This window comes from Bufo bufo, chromosome 9 (assembly GCF_905171765.1).
Source record: "Bufo bufo chromosome 9, aBufBuf1.1, whole genome shotgun sequence".
NCBI classification, from domain to species: domain Eukaryota; kingdom Metazoa; phylum Chordata; class Amphibia; order Anura; family Bufonidae; genus Bufo; species Bufo bufo.
Window position 1 is genome coordinate 54,088,812 of NC_053397.1, and position 15,773 is coordinate 54,104,584.

General features: G+C 46.6%; 1 protein-coding gene across 5 annotated transcripts in view; it reads right to left on the reverse strand.

Moving 5' to 3' along the window:
* Positions 1-15,773, reverse strand: part of BTBD8 (BTB domain containing 8) — a 101,915-nt gene that overhangs the window by 55,572 nt on the left and 30,570 nt on the right. For 4 of the 5 annotated variants that reach the window (XM_040406715.1, XM_040406719.1, XM_040406717.1 and 1 more), the window contains exons 5-6: positions 6,027-6,116; positions 1,773-1,853 (exon numbers count right to left, since the gene is read on the reverse strand). In XM_040406715.1, coding sequence (XP_040262649.1) covers positions 1,773-1,853; positions 6,027-6,116 — 171 coding nt within the window. The remainder of the gene's footprint in view (positions 1-1,772; positions 1,854-6,026; positions 6,117-15,773) is intronic. The other variant, XM_040406716.1, reaches the window with a different exon arrangement.

A 15,773-nucleotide genomic window follows, 5' to 3' on the forward strand; every position in this document is an offset into this window, starting at 1 on the left:
TCATTTTGCAGGGCTCTGGCAGTGCTCCTCCTGTTCCTCCTTGCACAAAGGCGGAGGTACCGGTCCTGCTGCTGGGTTGTTGCCCTCCAACGGCCTCCTCCACGTCTCCTGATGTACTGGCCTGTCTCCTGGTAGCGCCTCCATGCTCTGGACACTACGCTGACAGACACAGCAAACCTTCTTGCCACAGCTCGCATTGATGTGCCATCCTGGATAAGCTGCACTACCTGAGCCACTTGTGTGGGTTGTAGACTCCGTCTCATGCTACCACTAGAGTGAAAGCACCGCCAGCATTCAAAAGTGACCAAAACATCAGCCAGGAAGCATAGGAACTGAGAAGTGGTCTGTGGCCACAACCTGCAGAACCACTCCTTTATTGGGGGTGTCTTGCTAATTGCCTATAATTTCCACCTGTTGTCTATCCCATTTGCACAACAGCATGTGAAATTGATTGTCACTCAGTGTTGCTTCCTAAGTGGACAGTTTGATTTCACAGAAGTGTGATTGACTTGGAGTTACATTGTGTTTAAGTGTTCCCTTTTATTTTTATGAGCAGTGTAGTACGTTGGGATGAAGCGTTTAAGTGTATGAGGAAGCAGGGAGAGAAAGCTCAGAATACAGACAATGTTCATTCTGTGGCTTGAAGGTGCATGGGCACCTCTAGGGGCACACGTAAGGGATGGTGCCACAAAAAATTCTCCAGCCCCTGGATCTGAACGCTTTGGGAAATGTATATAATTAAATATTTGGAATAGCCACGGAGTTATTAAATAAAATATTTCTGTCAAGCGCCACCTGCTGTTTGTTCTTTTCCTCATCTCTCCATCCGCCTCAGTAACATCACTGAGGTGGACGCACATACTCCGTTCCATCCTTCAACAGAGAACAAAGCTGAGCTGTATATCCTTCAACTGGCACCCGTCAGAACTACTACAAGAAGCTGTAACAGTTACAGGGAGAGAGCTGCAGCACAAAGGACACGTCCCCTGCACTGTGAGAGGAAGAGAGTTGCAGCAGAAAGGACATCACTGAGGTGGTTGCACATGTTCAGTTCCATCCTTCAACTGACACCGGCCAGATCCGCTTCTAGAAGCTGTAACGGGGGGAGAGAGCTGCAGCAGAAAGGACGCGTCCCCGACACTGTGAGAGGAAGACAGCTGCAGCAGAAAGGACATGTCCCCCGCACTGTGAGAGGAAGAGAGCTGCAGCAGAAAGGACATGTCCCCCGCACTGTGAGAGGAAGAGAGCTGCAGCAGAAAGGACATGTCCCCCGCACTGTGAGAGGGAGAGAGCTGCAGCAGAAAGGAAACACCACCTGAGAAAGGTCACCCCCTACAGTGACCTTTGCACAGTTGACAGGGCATGTCTAGAAAACTCTCCCATAGAAGTCAATAGGAACCTCCAGTTTACTGTGTCTATGGTCCATGTATCTGCTGTAAAGCTCATCTCTATAGTAACTCTGCCTAGAAAATGTAATCCAAAAATCTACAAATCAGAAAAAATAAAACCGATAAGAATAAATAGAAGTGTGACACCATCTGGTTTTAAAAGGCAGGAAAGTTATAGGTGACACATTCCCTTTAAAAGAGACTTCTCTTCATCTCATCCTTGTGCATTCTTGATGACCGAGACAGTTAGAGAACGTCACATTCGACTGCTCCACAGTCTTCATCAATGGCATAGATTCCACACTCCCTTCATATGGACAGGGGCAGAGGGCCTTCCTATCAGGTTTCATTGCAAACGAACAGTGCAAATAAATAAAGCTTTACCCGACATTAATGTTTTTGGGAAGTTCCATTATTCCTCCATATATGGAATACAAGATGACCATCATTTCTGCTGGTTTAACGCTGGGAAAAACGAAAACGTATCAATTAATGCATTTTCCATACTTACAGAGTTGTTAATAATAATACAGTAACTACAATGGCTGGATGTGTTTTCCTGGAGTACCCCTTTAAAAGGAACAAGCAACACTGCAATTAAATTTCTCATTTATTGAAGACAAAGCATGTTTTTGTGGGAAGCGGACCCTTTTTGCGGGGTCATATAAATGGTAAAAATCCACCCTTCTAAGGAACCTGATTGCACACAAGGACCAGAGGATGCTTCTCAGGGTATGATGCAAAGGACCTACAACTGACGGTGGGAGGGATGGGAGGGGGGAGTGTGGAGCTGGACTGACGGCACAGGCCAACTGTGTTTTGGGCTCCCCAAGACAACAGATTCCAATACACATTAAGGCCTCATTCACATTTCCATTTTTTACGGACGTGTGCATTTTTCCCCAGACAGCAAACATGCCCATTGATTTCAACATGTTTGCTCACACATCAGTATTTTATTTTTTTACTGACCTTGGGTCATTTAAACGGGATGTCTCACTTCAGCAAATGGCATTTATCATGTATAGAGTTATCAAACCCCTAAAATGCCTCTCCATACGCCCCTGCCAGAGGTTGTACTTACCTGTCCCCGCGGCATCCACGTCGCTTCTGACGCCCGCACGGCTTCTGATGCATCTTCCCGTTGAGGAGCTGAAAACATCCAGCGTGGGGGGGCCGCCAAGAAAGGGGCCCCAACGAGAACGAACCTCCCTAGTGTTTTGTCTGTTGCTAGCACTACTACGGAGCTCTCACTAGCACACAGACTAGGACCTTTCATCAGTTTTGCCCTAGTCACATTATGGTCTTACCTTATAGGGCGACCCCCACTGATGCCATGGTACTTATTTTTTTTCCAAATTCCCCCCCCCCCCCCCCGTTCGTCCGCTGTTGGCTCAGTTGATTTTGGCGCCTTATATTATAACGAGCCGACTCTGTTATACTAGGGAGGAGACTCGCAGTTTCGCTGGGGGCGGTTCTCTTCTCCCTGGCTGTGAGCGCATCCAATCAGAGTGCACTGCTCTTAGCTAGGGAGGAGCTCATTCGCCCTGGCTAAGTGCCATGGCATCAGTGGGGGCCGCTCTATAAGGCAAGACCATAATTAGACTGATGAAAGGTCCTCTTTAAGTCAGTTAAAGCAAAACAATTACTTTATTTATGATAAATGATAATAAAATTATGGTTGACAATAAGAGTTATCATAATTAAAACAGTTATCTTGACTATCATGAGTAAGTAAGTAAAGCATCAATACATAACCAGATATTGTAGCTTCACCTGTTGCCCACAGATTGGGGGATTCCAACAATCAGCAAGGGGAAGAATCTGGGAACAGCGCAAGGCACATCTGCCGCATCTTCAACCAATCCCAAAATTCCCAGTGGAAACCCCCCTAACTTTATAAGCAAATATGATTTCATAAACTCGTGATTGGGCATGTAAGCGCGTGATCATATTTACTTGATCATGCGCAGAGAGAAAAGTCTCATTATGAACACTTCATGTGTTCATGCACAATAACTTGTTTCCCTGACTTGTGACAATGCCTGAGAATCTTCTTTGTTTTCCTGAACTCCAGTACTCTCCTCTCCACTTATATACACGTCTATACTAAGGTTTCATGACTACTTGAGTGTCAATCACCATTATTCCACTCATTCTTATACATTCGTATCACATGTGTATCACACCTAGCATCACGGGTGACGCTAGGGAGGCCGTTTTCATCTGGGCGACAGGAAGATGCATCCACGGCCTTGCGGGCGTCAGATGTGACGCGGGTGTCGGGGAGCCAGGTCAGTACAACCTCTGTGAGGGGCGCGGGCGTATGGGGAGGCATTTTAGGGGTTGGATAACTATTAATTTAAGGCACTTACTACTGTATTGCCATTGTCCACATCGCCTCCTTTGCTGGCTAGATTAATTTTTCCATCACATTATACACCGCTCGTTTCCATGGTTACGGCCACCCTGTAATTCAGCAGCGGTGGTTGTGCTTGCACACTATAGGAAAAAGCGCTGGCCTCTCTGGTGGTCGGGACCACGGGAGTGCACATAGTCCAGTACGTTTTCCTATAGTATGCAAGCACGACCACCTCTGCTGGATTACAGGGTGGTCGTAACCATGGAAACGAGCGGTGTATAATGTGATGGAAAAATGTATCCAGCCATCAAAGGAGGCAATATGGAGAATCACAATACATTAATAAGTGCCTTGTATTAACTTTATCTACATGATAAATGCCATTGGCTCAAGTGAGACAACTCCTGTCTATGATGCAAACCAAACACGCTCATTGAAGTCTATGGGTCTGTGAAAATCACAGACAAAACACAGATGGCGTGTGTGTTTGGTCCGTTTTTCACTGACCAGTGACAGGAGATGTTTTTAAATTTAACTGTCCACTGACCAGTGTCTGTGGAATACGGATGACACACAGAGGGCAAAAAAGGGACACACGGACAAAACACGGAACCTTTACGGACATCTTCACAGATGAAACACGGACTGATTTTTCACAGACATCAAACGGATATGAAAATGTGAACAAGGCCTAAAGAAAAGGAGGTAGAACGGCCTGGTTTCAGCAGGATGGCCAACTCTCTCTGAACGATGGACTCCTAACTCTTCCACGCCAGCAATTATATGGATAGATCTCAACATGGCCGATCCTTTGTTACCAGAGGTGCCTGACCGCAGCTTATTCCTTTCTCCCCATAGATAACACATGCAAGCTCTGCCGGGCTGAGAGTGCATGTGTTTGTTAGAAGATGGGAAAAACAGTTGTCGGCTGAACGCTAGTGCCCAATAGCTCTTGAAAGTGTATGGGCATCTAAGGGGTGGATTTTAAAGTTTTTTAAAATAAGGGAACAAAGAACATGAATCTAAGGCTAGTTTCACACTAGCGGCAGGGGAGTCCAGCAGGCTGTTCTGGCGGGTGAACACCCTGTCGGATCCGTCCTGCCGCTAGTTCACGTGTGCCCCCAGTCTGCTGCTCCGTCCCTATTGACTATAATAGGGGCGGAGTTCCGGCAGCGCACGACGAAAGGCAGCCGGACTAAAAGTACTGCAAGTCAATGGGGACGGAGCGGCAGTCCGGGGGAACACGTGAACTAGCGGTAGGACGGATCCGACAGGCTCTTCACCCACCAAAACAGCCTGCCGGACTCCCCTGCCGCTAATGTGAAAGTACTCTAATTCTTTTGAAATATGTTGTATTTTTTAAGGGCACAATTTAATTTACCATGTCTGTTATTGGAAAACATGGGGAAGGGGGGGGGGGGGGGGGATCTGTGTGCGGTTAAATAAAAAAACTGTTCTGGCAAGTTTTTTTTTAGGTTTTGTTTCCACGGCGTTCACTGTTCACTAAAAATGACATGAAGTCCTTATTCTACGGCTCAATAAGAATACGGTGATACCAAACTTATTTTTCATTTTTGGTTTTACTACTTTTAAAAAATAAAAACCTTTAGAAAAAAAAAAAATGTAAAAAAATTTCTTTGCATCACTACTAATAACTTTTTTTACATTTTAGTCCACAGCCGTATGAGGGCTTGTTTTTCGCGGGAACAACTAGTTTTTATTGGTACCATTTTGTGGTACATATGACTTTTTGATGACTGTTTTTCCATTATTTTTAAAAAAATATTTTAATAGTTCAGATATTTTCAGTTTCAGTTTATTTATTTTTTATTGGTAATATATTTTTATATGTAAAATTGGGAAAAGAGGGTGATTTAAACTTAGTAATAATTTTTAACCCTTTTACGAGGCTAGAACCTGGGCTCTTCTGATCCCTTGTCCCATTCACCCTAATAGAGATTCTATTTGGGAGAATAGGATTTTGACGCACTCCCTGTTGAGCTGTGCCTCACGCACAGCTTAGCAGGGAGCTTACCAAGGCAGGCCTGGGAAGCTTCAGAAGCGTCCAGGCTGCAATGGTAACTGACCGAAGCCCTGCAATTTCACTGCGGGAGCTCCGATCGGAAGGCATAGGGAGCTGCAACCCTCTGCCTTTCCTCACAGATGTCGCGATTACTGTGAATTATGGCACCTGCACTACAGATGATATATTAGGCATTGTGATGGTACTTTCTGAACAATTAACAAGACAGTTTGAGATGTGAAGATGGGATTACCCTTCAATCTTGATTAGGTCTTGCGAGGTCTCTGCCCAACATCCACTCAACATGGCAGCAAAGTAACTAGACCTGGCGCACAGGATAGCCCTGTAAACAGTTAAAAGCATATAAATCAATTGGGTATCATTAAAATCCCAATAAGCACTCACAATATTAGCGTAAAACACATAATATACTATAATAAAGAATGTCCCGTATATAATGTTAGTACCATTAGAACCCTGTAGAATAACCATAAATAAATCTGTGGTTATTCACTACTTATTTTTAAAAACTTCCCTGGGGTGGCCATATTGGAGGGACACACATACTTCCTGTATTGCTTGGATAGACAGTGCAGGAGTGTAAGTGTGTGTGCATTTCATGGCAAATGCAGTGAATTGGAATTAATAGTCAGCGAAATGCCAATACATTACTATAGTCTCCATGAGAGGACGTAGTACAGTACCCTATTACCAAAGATAAGGGAGGGACAGGCGAGATGCATACACAGCCTTGCCTGTGTCTATAGCATATAATGGTGTAATTTTACATTACCTAGGCCTCTGGCAGTACATCAGCAGTCATTAAAGGCTAAGATCACATCTGCACCGATTTGTTTTTTAATTGTTCATTTATGTCCTAAATGCAAAATTAAGCAACCATTTTCCTTCTGCAGAATGCGTACGAGTCCTGCCGGTGCTGCTGAATTGCACATAAAACCATCAGAGCCCTGCTCCTATTTCTGATGGTTCTCTCTGCTCTCCTCGAGCTTGGGAAGCAGCATCTGATCCACTGCGCAAGCATCAAGTCATTGAGCAGACTCGGCGAGCGAGCCATGTCAATCAAATGGGGAGGGGGAGGTAAACAGAGCTTGTGGTGCTCCATGCGCTACTGCCATCCCCTAGGTGCTCTGAATAGGTCATAAGCATAAATATAACAATTTCTCAGCACCTACTAACCCTAGAGACAATAGAAATACCATATTTTTCATTCCATAAGACGTCCCTTTTCCCCCCCAAAAGTGGGGCAGTGCATCTTATGAAGCAAATACTAATAAGCTCTTTCATTATAGAAGACTGTAGACAGTAGGATCTGGGAGCGGTTAATATTGCGCTCCTGGTGCTGTGTACTGACTGCATACAGTATCAGGACATAGCGCACTATGAGCCGAGTCTGTGCAAAGTCATAATACAGTGCAGCATGGTGCCAGCAGAAGCAGTGAGTGCAGGAAGAGCGCACTGGTTCTGGCAAGTGGCTGCGCTGTCTGAAACATTTGTCTTATGCCTGATCTGATTTTGGGGTCTGATGAAGAATGGGCAGGAATCCGATTTTAGGTCTGATGAGGAATGGAGATCTAATTTGGGGGTCTGATAAAAAATTATTTTTTTATTTTCCTACTCTAAATCATAAGTGCATCTTTTGGATTGAAACATATGGTATATCACTTTACTAAGTATGATGAACCCTACTAGACAATATGCCTGGTTTATTAGGGTGGATCGTCCTAAACGAGGCTCCTTAAATGGATGACACTGTTAGGAATCTGTGAGCGTCGAGAGCTTTTACTGGTATGAACATTAAACTTAAAAGGGTTTTGTCACTTCAGCAAATAACATTTATTATGTAGAGAAAGTCACTTACTCTTACTAATGTATTGCGATTGTCCATATTGTCTCCTTTGCTGGCTGGATTCATTATTCCATCACATTGTACACCGCTCGTTTCCATAGTTATGACCACCCTGCAATCCATCAGTGGTAGCCGTGCTTGGATACTATAAGAAGAAAAAAAAAGCACTAGCCTATGTGCGCTCCGATGGTTCCGGCCACCAGAGAGGCTGACACTTTTTTTCTATAGTGTGCAAGCACGACCACCACTGATGGACTGCAGGGTGGTCGTAAACATGGAAACAAGCAGTGTGTAATGTGATGGAAAAATGAATCCAGCCAGCAAAGGAAGCAATATGTATAATCACAATACATTAGTAAGTGGCTTGTTTTAACTTTCTGTACATGATAAATGCCACTTGCTATAGTGACAAAACCCCTTTAACCACCTCAGCCCCCAGTGCTTAAACACCCTGAAAGACCAGGCCACTTTTTACACTTCTGACCTACACTACTTTCACCGTTTATTGCTCGGTCATGCAACTTACCACCCAAATGAATTTTACCTCCTTTTCTTCTCACTAATAGAGCTTTCATTTGGTGGTATTTCATTGCTGCTGACATTTTTACTTTTTTTGCTATTAATCGAAATTTAACGATTTTTTTGCAAACAAAATGACATTTTTCACTTTCAGTTGTAAAATTTTGCAAAAAAAAACGAGATCCATATAGAAATTTTGCTCTAAATTTATTGTTCTACATGTCTTTGATAAAAAAAAAATGTTTGGGTAAAAAAAAAATGGTTTGGGTAAAAGTTATAGCGTTTACAAACTATGGTACAAAAATGTGAATTTCCGCTTTTTGAAGCAGCTCTGACTTTCTGAGCACCTGTCATGTTTCCTGAGGTTCTACAATGCCCAGACAGTACAAACACCCCACAAATGACCCCATTTCGGAAAGTACACACCCTAAGGTATTCGCTGATGGGCATAGTGAGTTCATAGAACTTTTTATTTTTTGTCACAAGTTAGCGGAAAATGATGTTTTTTTTTTATTTTTATTTTTTTCTTACAAAGTCTCATATTCCACTAACTTGTGACAAAAAATAAAAAGTTCTATGAACTCACTATGCCCATCACGAAATACCTTGGGGTCACTTCTTTCCAAAATGGGGTCACTTGTGGGGTAGTTATACTGCCCTGGCATTCTAGGGGCCCAAATGTGTGGTAAGGAGTTTGAAATCAAATTCTGTAAAAAATGACCTGTGAAATCCGAAAGGTGCTCTTTGGAATATGGGCCCCTTTGCCCACCTAGGCTGCAAAAAAGTGTCACACATCTGGTATCTCTGTATTCAGGAGAAGTTGAGGAATGTGTTTTGGGGTGTCTTTTTACATATACCCATGCTGGGTGAGATAAATATCTTGGTCAAATGCCAACTTTGTATAAAAAAATGGGAAAAGTTGTCTTTTGCCAAGATATTTCTCTCACCCAGCATGGTTATATGTAAAATGATACCCCAAAACACATTCCCCAACTTCTCCTGAGTACGGAGATACCAGATGTGTGACACTTTTTTGCAGCCTAGGTGGGCAAAGGGGCCCATATTCCAAAGAGCACCTTTCGGATTTCACAGGTCCTTTTTTACAGAATTTGATTTCAAACTCCTTACCACACATTTGGGCCCCTAGAATGCCAGGGCAGTATAACTACCCCACAAGTGACCCCATTTTGGAAAGAAGAGACCCCAAGGTATTCGCTGATGGGCATAGTGAGTTCATGGAAGTTTTTATTTTTTGTCACAAGTTAGTGGAATATGAGACTTTGTATGAAAAAAATAAAAAAAAAAAATAAAAAAAAAATCATCATTTTCCACTAACTTGTGACAAAAAATAAAAAATTCTAGGAACTCGCCATGCCCCTTACGGAATACCTTGGGGTGTCTTCTTTCCAAAATGGGGTCACTTGTGGGGTAGTTATACTGCCCTGGCATTCTAGGGGCCCAAATGTGTGGTAAGGAGTTTGAAATCAAATTCTGTAAAAAATGACCTGTGAAATCCGAAAGGTGCTCTTTGGAATGTGGGCCCCTTTGCACACCTAGGCTGCAAAAAAGTGTTACACATCTGGTATCGCCGTACTCAGGAGAAGGTGGGGAATGTGTTTTGTGGTGTCATTTTACATATACCCATGCTGGGTGAGAGAAATATCTTGGCAAAAGACAACTTTTCCCATTTTTTTATACAAAGTTGGCATTTGACCAAGATATTTATCTCACCCAGCATGGGTATATGTAAAAAGACACCCCAAAACACATTCCTCAACTTCTCCTGAATACGGAGAAACCACATGTGTGACACTTTTTTGCAGCCTAGGTGGGCAAAGGTGCCCAAATTCCTTTTAGGAGGGCATTTTTAGACATTTGGATACCAGACTTCTTCTCACGCTTTGGGGCCCCTAAAATGCCAGGGCAGTATAAATACCCCACATGTGACCCCATTTTGGAAAGAAGACACCCCAAGGTATTCAATGAGGGGCATGGCGAGTTCATATAAAAAAAAAAAATTTTGGCACAAGTTAGCGGAAATTGATTTTTTGGATTTTGTTCTCACAAAGTCTCCCTTTCCGCTAACTTGGGACAAAAATTTCAATCTTTCATGGACTCAATATGCCCCTCAGCGATTACCTTGGGGTGTCTTCTTTCCAAAATGGTGTTATTTGTGGGGTGTTTGTACTGCCCTGGCATTTGAGGGTCTCCACAATCATTACATGTATGGCCAGCATTAGGAGTTTCTGCTATTCTCCTTATATTGAGTATACGGGTAATGAGATTTTTTTCTTTCCGTTCAGCCTCTGGGCTGAAAGAAAAAAAATGAACGGCACAGATTTCTTCATTCGCATTGATCAATGTGGATGAAAAAATCTCTGCCAAAAAAAAAAAAAGGAGAGGAAAGGCGTCTGCCAGGACATAGGAGCTCCGCCCAACATCCATACCCATTTAGCTCGTATGCCCTGGCAAACCCGATTTCTCCATTCACATCAATCGATGTGGATGAATAAATCATTGCCGGGATTTTTTATTTTTTTTTATATATACAAAGTGTTTGCCAAAGTATATGAACACCGCCACCTCCTCAGCTCATATGCCTCGGCAAACGTATCTTTTACTGCAGAGGAGAAATCTCGTCTTGCAGCGCCGCATACACCGACTTGCGTGTAATCTGACAGCAGCGCAATGCTTCTGTCCGAATGCACATCAGTGCTGCAGCTAGTCGATCGGTTGGTCCACCTGAAAGGTAAAAAAAACAAAACAAAAAAGAAAAAACCAGGCCGCAACGCAATAAATTTATTAACTGTTGAACAGAACATAGAAACTTTTTTTTAACTTTTTTAACTGAACGTTTAACTTTTTTACTTACCGGTAATTTTTTTTTTGTTTAGTTTTTTTTTACCTTTATAGAACAAACCTCTCCTTCCCCATGGGACAATGTGCAAAGCGCAAATCGCCCAAAGATGTGGCGAAGTACGTTATGCACTTTATCCCAGGTGAAAGGAGAGGTTTGCAGCAGCTGTGAGTAAAAGGGCCCTAATAGCCCTGTGTGCCTGTCCTGTGAGATGCAATCCCTATGCTAGGTGTACCTGTGTGTGGTACTTCCGGAAACACTCACCAAAGCATAGGGCAGGGTGGTCAGGACAGTCAGGACAGAAATAGCGGGTGTCACGCCTTATTCCACTCCTGCTACAGACACAACATTTTTTTCGGGGTGGCGGTTGGGTTGAGGTACCAGCAACGACACTGGGGAAATGTCGCTCGTGTAGACGGCTAACTACACTGGTGGATGGGGCCACGGAACCTCCTGGGTAAAGGAGGTTCTCGATGATCTCTTCCTGGAATTTGAGGAAGGATCCTGTTCTCCCAGCCTTACTGTAGAAAACAAAACTATTATATGCAGCCAATTGAATTAAATATACAGACACCTTCTTATACCAGCGTCTGGTTCTGCGGGAAACTAAATAGGGAGCCAACATCTGGTCATTGAAGTCCACCCCTCCCATGAGCGCATTATAGTCGTGGACTGAGAGGGGCTTTTCAATGACACGGGTTGCCCTTTCAATTTGGATTGTCGTGTCTGCGTGAATGGAGGAGAGCATGTAAACGTCACGCTTGTCTCTCCATTTCACCGCGAGCAGTTCTTCATTACACAAGGCAGCCCTCTCCCCCCTTGCAAGACGGGTGGTTACAAGCCGTTGGGGGAAGCCCACGCGACTAGTTCGCGCGGTGCCACAGGCGCAAATCCGTTCTAGAAACAAATGCCTAAAGAGGGCCACACTTGTGTAGAAATTGTCCACATAAAGATGGTACCCCTTGCCGAATAAGGGTGACACCAAGTCCCAGACTGTCTTCCCACTGCTCCCCAGGTAGTCAGGGCAACCGACCGGCTCCAGGGTCTGATCTTTTCCCTCATAGATCCGAAATTTGTGGTTATAGCCTGTGGCCCTTTCACAGAGCTTATACAATTTGACCCCATACCGGGCACGCTTGCTTGGGATGTATTGTTTGAAGCCAAGGCGCCCAGTAAAATGTATTAGGGACTCGTCTACGCAGATGTTTTGCTCGGGGGTATACAAATCTGCAAATTTCTGGTTGAAATGGTCTATGAGGGGCCGAATTTTGTGGAGCCGGTCAAAAGCTGGGTGGCCTCTGGGACGGGAGGTGGTGTTGTCGCTAAAATGCAGAAAACGGAGGATGGTCTCAAATCGTGTCCTGGACATAGCAGCAGAGAACATGGGCATGTTCATGCTTTTTAGTTAGACCCATGTTGAGGAGAAGGCCCAAAAAAAATTTAAGTTCGGAAACTTGGACTGGTTTCCACCGGAAAGACTGGGCATAAGAGCTTCCCGGGTTGGCGGATATAAATTGTGTGGCATACCGATTTGTTTCTGCCACGACTAAGTCCAAGAGTTCCGCAGTCAAGAACAGCTCAAAAAATCCCAGGGCCGAACCGATTTGAGCCGTCTCAACCCGAACTCCAGACTGGGCGGTGAAAGGGGGAACTACTGGTGCGGCTGAAGTTGGTGACTGCCAATCAGGGTTTGCCAGCACCTCAGGGATTCTAGGGGCTCTACGGGCCTGTCTGTGCGGTGGCTGCGACGGGGTAACTAGTGCACGTGCCACCGTACCAGCTTCAACTGCCCTTCTGGTGCTCGCCACGTCACCATGTTGTACGGCAGTGCTGGTACTAGGTCCAGGAAGGGCTGCGCTGCTGGTGTATGCCTCACCACGTGATCCGGCAGCGACAGCCCCACTCTGCTGCTCTTGAAACGGATCCTGCGTAACCTGTGGTCTAGCGACACGGGGCCGGGTACGCCTGGTGCTGCCAGGGACCTCCACCTCCTCGTCCGAACTTTGGGTCAGAGAGCCACTGCTTTCCACAGGTTCATATTCTGACCCGCTAGATTCGTCAGATGAGGGTTCCCACTCCTCATCCGACTGGGTCAGAATCCTGTAGGCCTCTTCAGAAGAATACCCCCTGTTTGCCATTTGGACTACTAAATTTAGGGGTATTCCCTGAGACTACCCAAGAAAAAAAGCAAACCTGTCTTACAAAAGGGGAGGCTAGCGAAGTACCGGAGGCTGCTGCGGTTGATAAAAAATATCAAAACTGATTTTTTTATCGCCGCAGTGCGTGTAAAGTGAATGTGCAGTGATCAAAAAAAGGAGACTTTTGTATTACTTACCAGTAAAGTCTCTTTCTCGCTCTTCCTTGGGGGACACAGGAAACCATGGGTATAGCTCTGCTCCCTAGGAGGCGTGACACTAAGTGAAAGCTGTAAGCCCCTCCTCCATCAGCTATACCCTTCAGCCTTGAGAAGAGACTGCCAGTTGCGTGTCCAAGTAGTGAAATATAACCACCAACCGGAAAAAGAACTGTCGAGCCCCAACGGGGGCAACCAAGCCGGAACCACAACTGTAACCCAAATGAAGGGCGGGTGCTGTGTCCCCCAAGGAAGAGCGAGAAAGAGACTTTACTGGTAAGTAATACAAAAGTCTCCTTTTCTCGCCCATATTCCTTGGGGGACACAGGAAACCATGGGATGTTCCAGAGCAGTCCCAGAAGGGAGGGACCAGAAACAAACTCAACCAACACCAGAGGCATCAATCAACTGCCGCCTGCAACACCAGACGGCCTAAAGCAGCGTCAGCCGACGCATGAGTATGCACCCTGTAGAACTTGGTGAAGGTGTGCAAGGAGGACCAAGTGGCCGCCTTGCAAATCTGCTCCGTAGAAGCCCGATTCCTCTGAGCCCAGGAAGCCCCGACCGCTCTAGTGGAGTGAGCGGTAACACCAAGGGGCGGAACCTTGCCCTTGGCGAGATAAGCCTCAGTAACAGCCATCTTGACAAAACGGGCGATAGCAACTTTGGATGCCGCCATCCCTCTGCGCGACCCCTCCGGGACCACAAAGAGCGAGTCAGTATGCCTGAAAGAGCTGGTTACTTCCAGGTAAATCTTGAGCGCCCTGACAACGTCCAGGCGATGAAGCTTCCTCTCCCGCGGGTGGGAAGGGGAAGGACACAAAGAGGGGAGAACGATGTCCTCGTTCAGATGAAAGGCGGAGACCACCTTAGGAAGGAAGGAAGGGACCGGACGAAGAACCACCTTGTCCTGGTGGAACACTAGGAAAGGTTCCAGACAGGAGAGTGCAGCCAATTCGGACACCCTCCGAAGAGAGGTGACGGCTACAAGGAAAATAACCTTGCAGGACAGAAGTCGCAAGGAAACCGTCCGCAGAGGCTCGAAAGGGGAAGCCTGGAGCGCTGAGAGAACCAGGTTCAGGTCCCAGGGCGGTACCGGAGGACGGTACGGGGGAACCGCGTGAGCCACGCCCTGAAGGAAGGTCTTGACAGGACCAAGGGGGGCCAGTGGGCGCTGAAACAAAATGGACAGCGCAGACACCTGACCCTTCAAAGAACTAAGGCCCAGCCCTTGGGCCAGTCCGCTCTGCAGGAAGGACAAAACGGTGGGGAGAGAAAAGCGGAGCGGAGGAATCCCCAGATCGGCACAGAACCCCAAAAAGGTCCTCCAGGTCCTATAATAGATCCTAGAAGAGGACGGCTTACGGGCGCGGATCATGGTGCGGACGACGTCCGCAGAAAAACCCCTACGTGTCAGGACGGTGGTCTCAACAACCACGCCGTCAAACGTAGGGACCCTAAACGCGGGTGGAAGATCGGTCCCTGAGAGAGAAGATCTTCCCTGGCGGGCAGCGGCCAGGGCGCGTCTGCCAGGAGCAGCATGAGGTCGGCATACCAAGACCGGCGGGGCCAGTCCGGAGCGACCAGAATCACCGAGACGCCTTCCGCCGCGATCTTCCGAAGGACCTTGGGCATGAGAGGGATGGGAGGGAATATGTATGGGCGCGCGAAGCCTCGCCAAGGAAGAACGAGGGCGTCGGCTCCGCAAGCTCCCGGATCCCTGGCCCTGGACAGATAGGCGGGGACCTTGTGATTGAATTTTGAGGCCATGAGGTCCACGTCCGGTATGCCCCAACGAAGGCAAATGGCCTCGAATACCTCCGGGTGAAGAGACCACTCGCCGGGGTCGACGGTGGTGCGACTGAGGAAGTCCGCCGCCCAATTGTCCACCCCTGGAATAAAAATTGCAGATAGGGCCGGGACGTGGGCTTCCGCCCAACGGAGAATGCTGGTGACCTCCCGCATTGCTGCAGCGCTGCGAGTGCCCCCCTGGTGGTTTATGTACGCCACAGCCGTGGCGTTGTCCGATTGTACACGAACAGGATGACCCTTCAGCAGATGAGTCCAGTGTCGTAGAGACAGAAGGGCCGCTCTCAGCTCCAGGACATTGATCGAGAGTTTGGACTCCGATGGAGACCAAATGCCCTGGACGGATCGGGGAGGAAACACGCCTCCCCAGCCCAAGAGACTGGCATCGGTTGTAACCACCAACCAGTTGAGTGGCAGAAAGGACCTGCCCAGAAGAGGGGACTGTAACCACCAGCGGAGAGATGACCGCACCGGAGGCGATAGACGGAAGGGATGATCCAGAGACTCCGGCGATTTGTCCCAGGAGGAGATGATCGCCCGTTGGAGAGGGCGGGAGTGAAACTGCGCAAATGGAATCGCCTCGAAGCAGGCAACC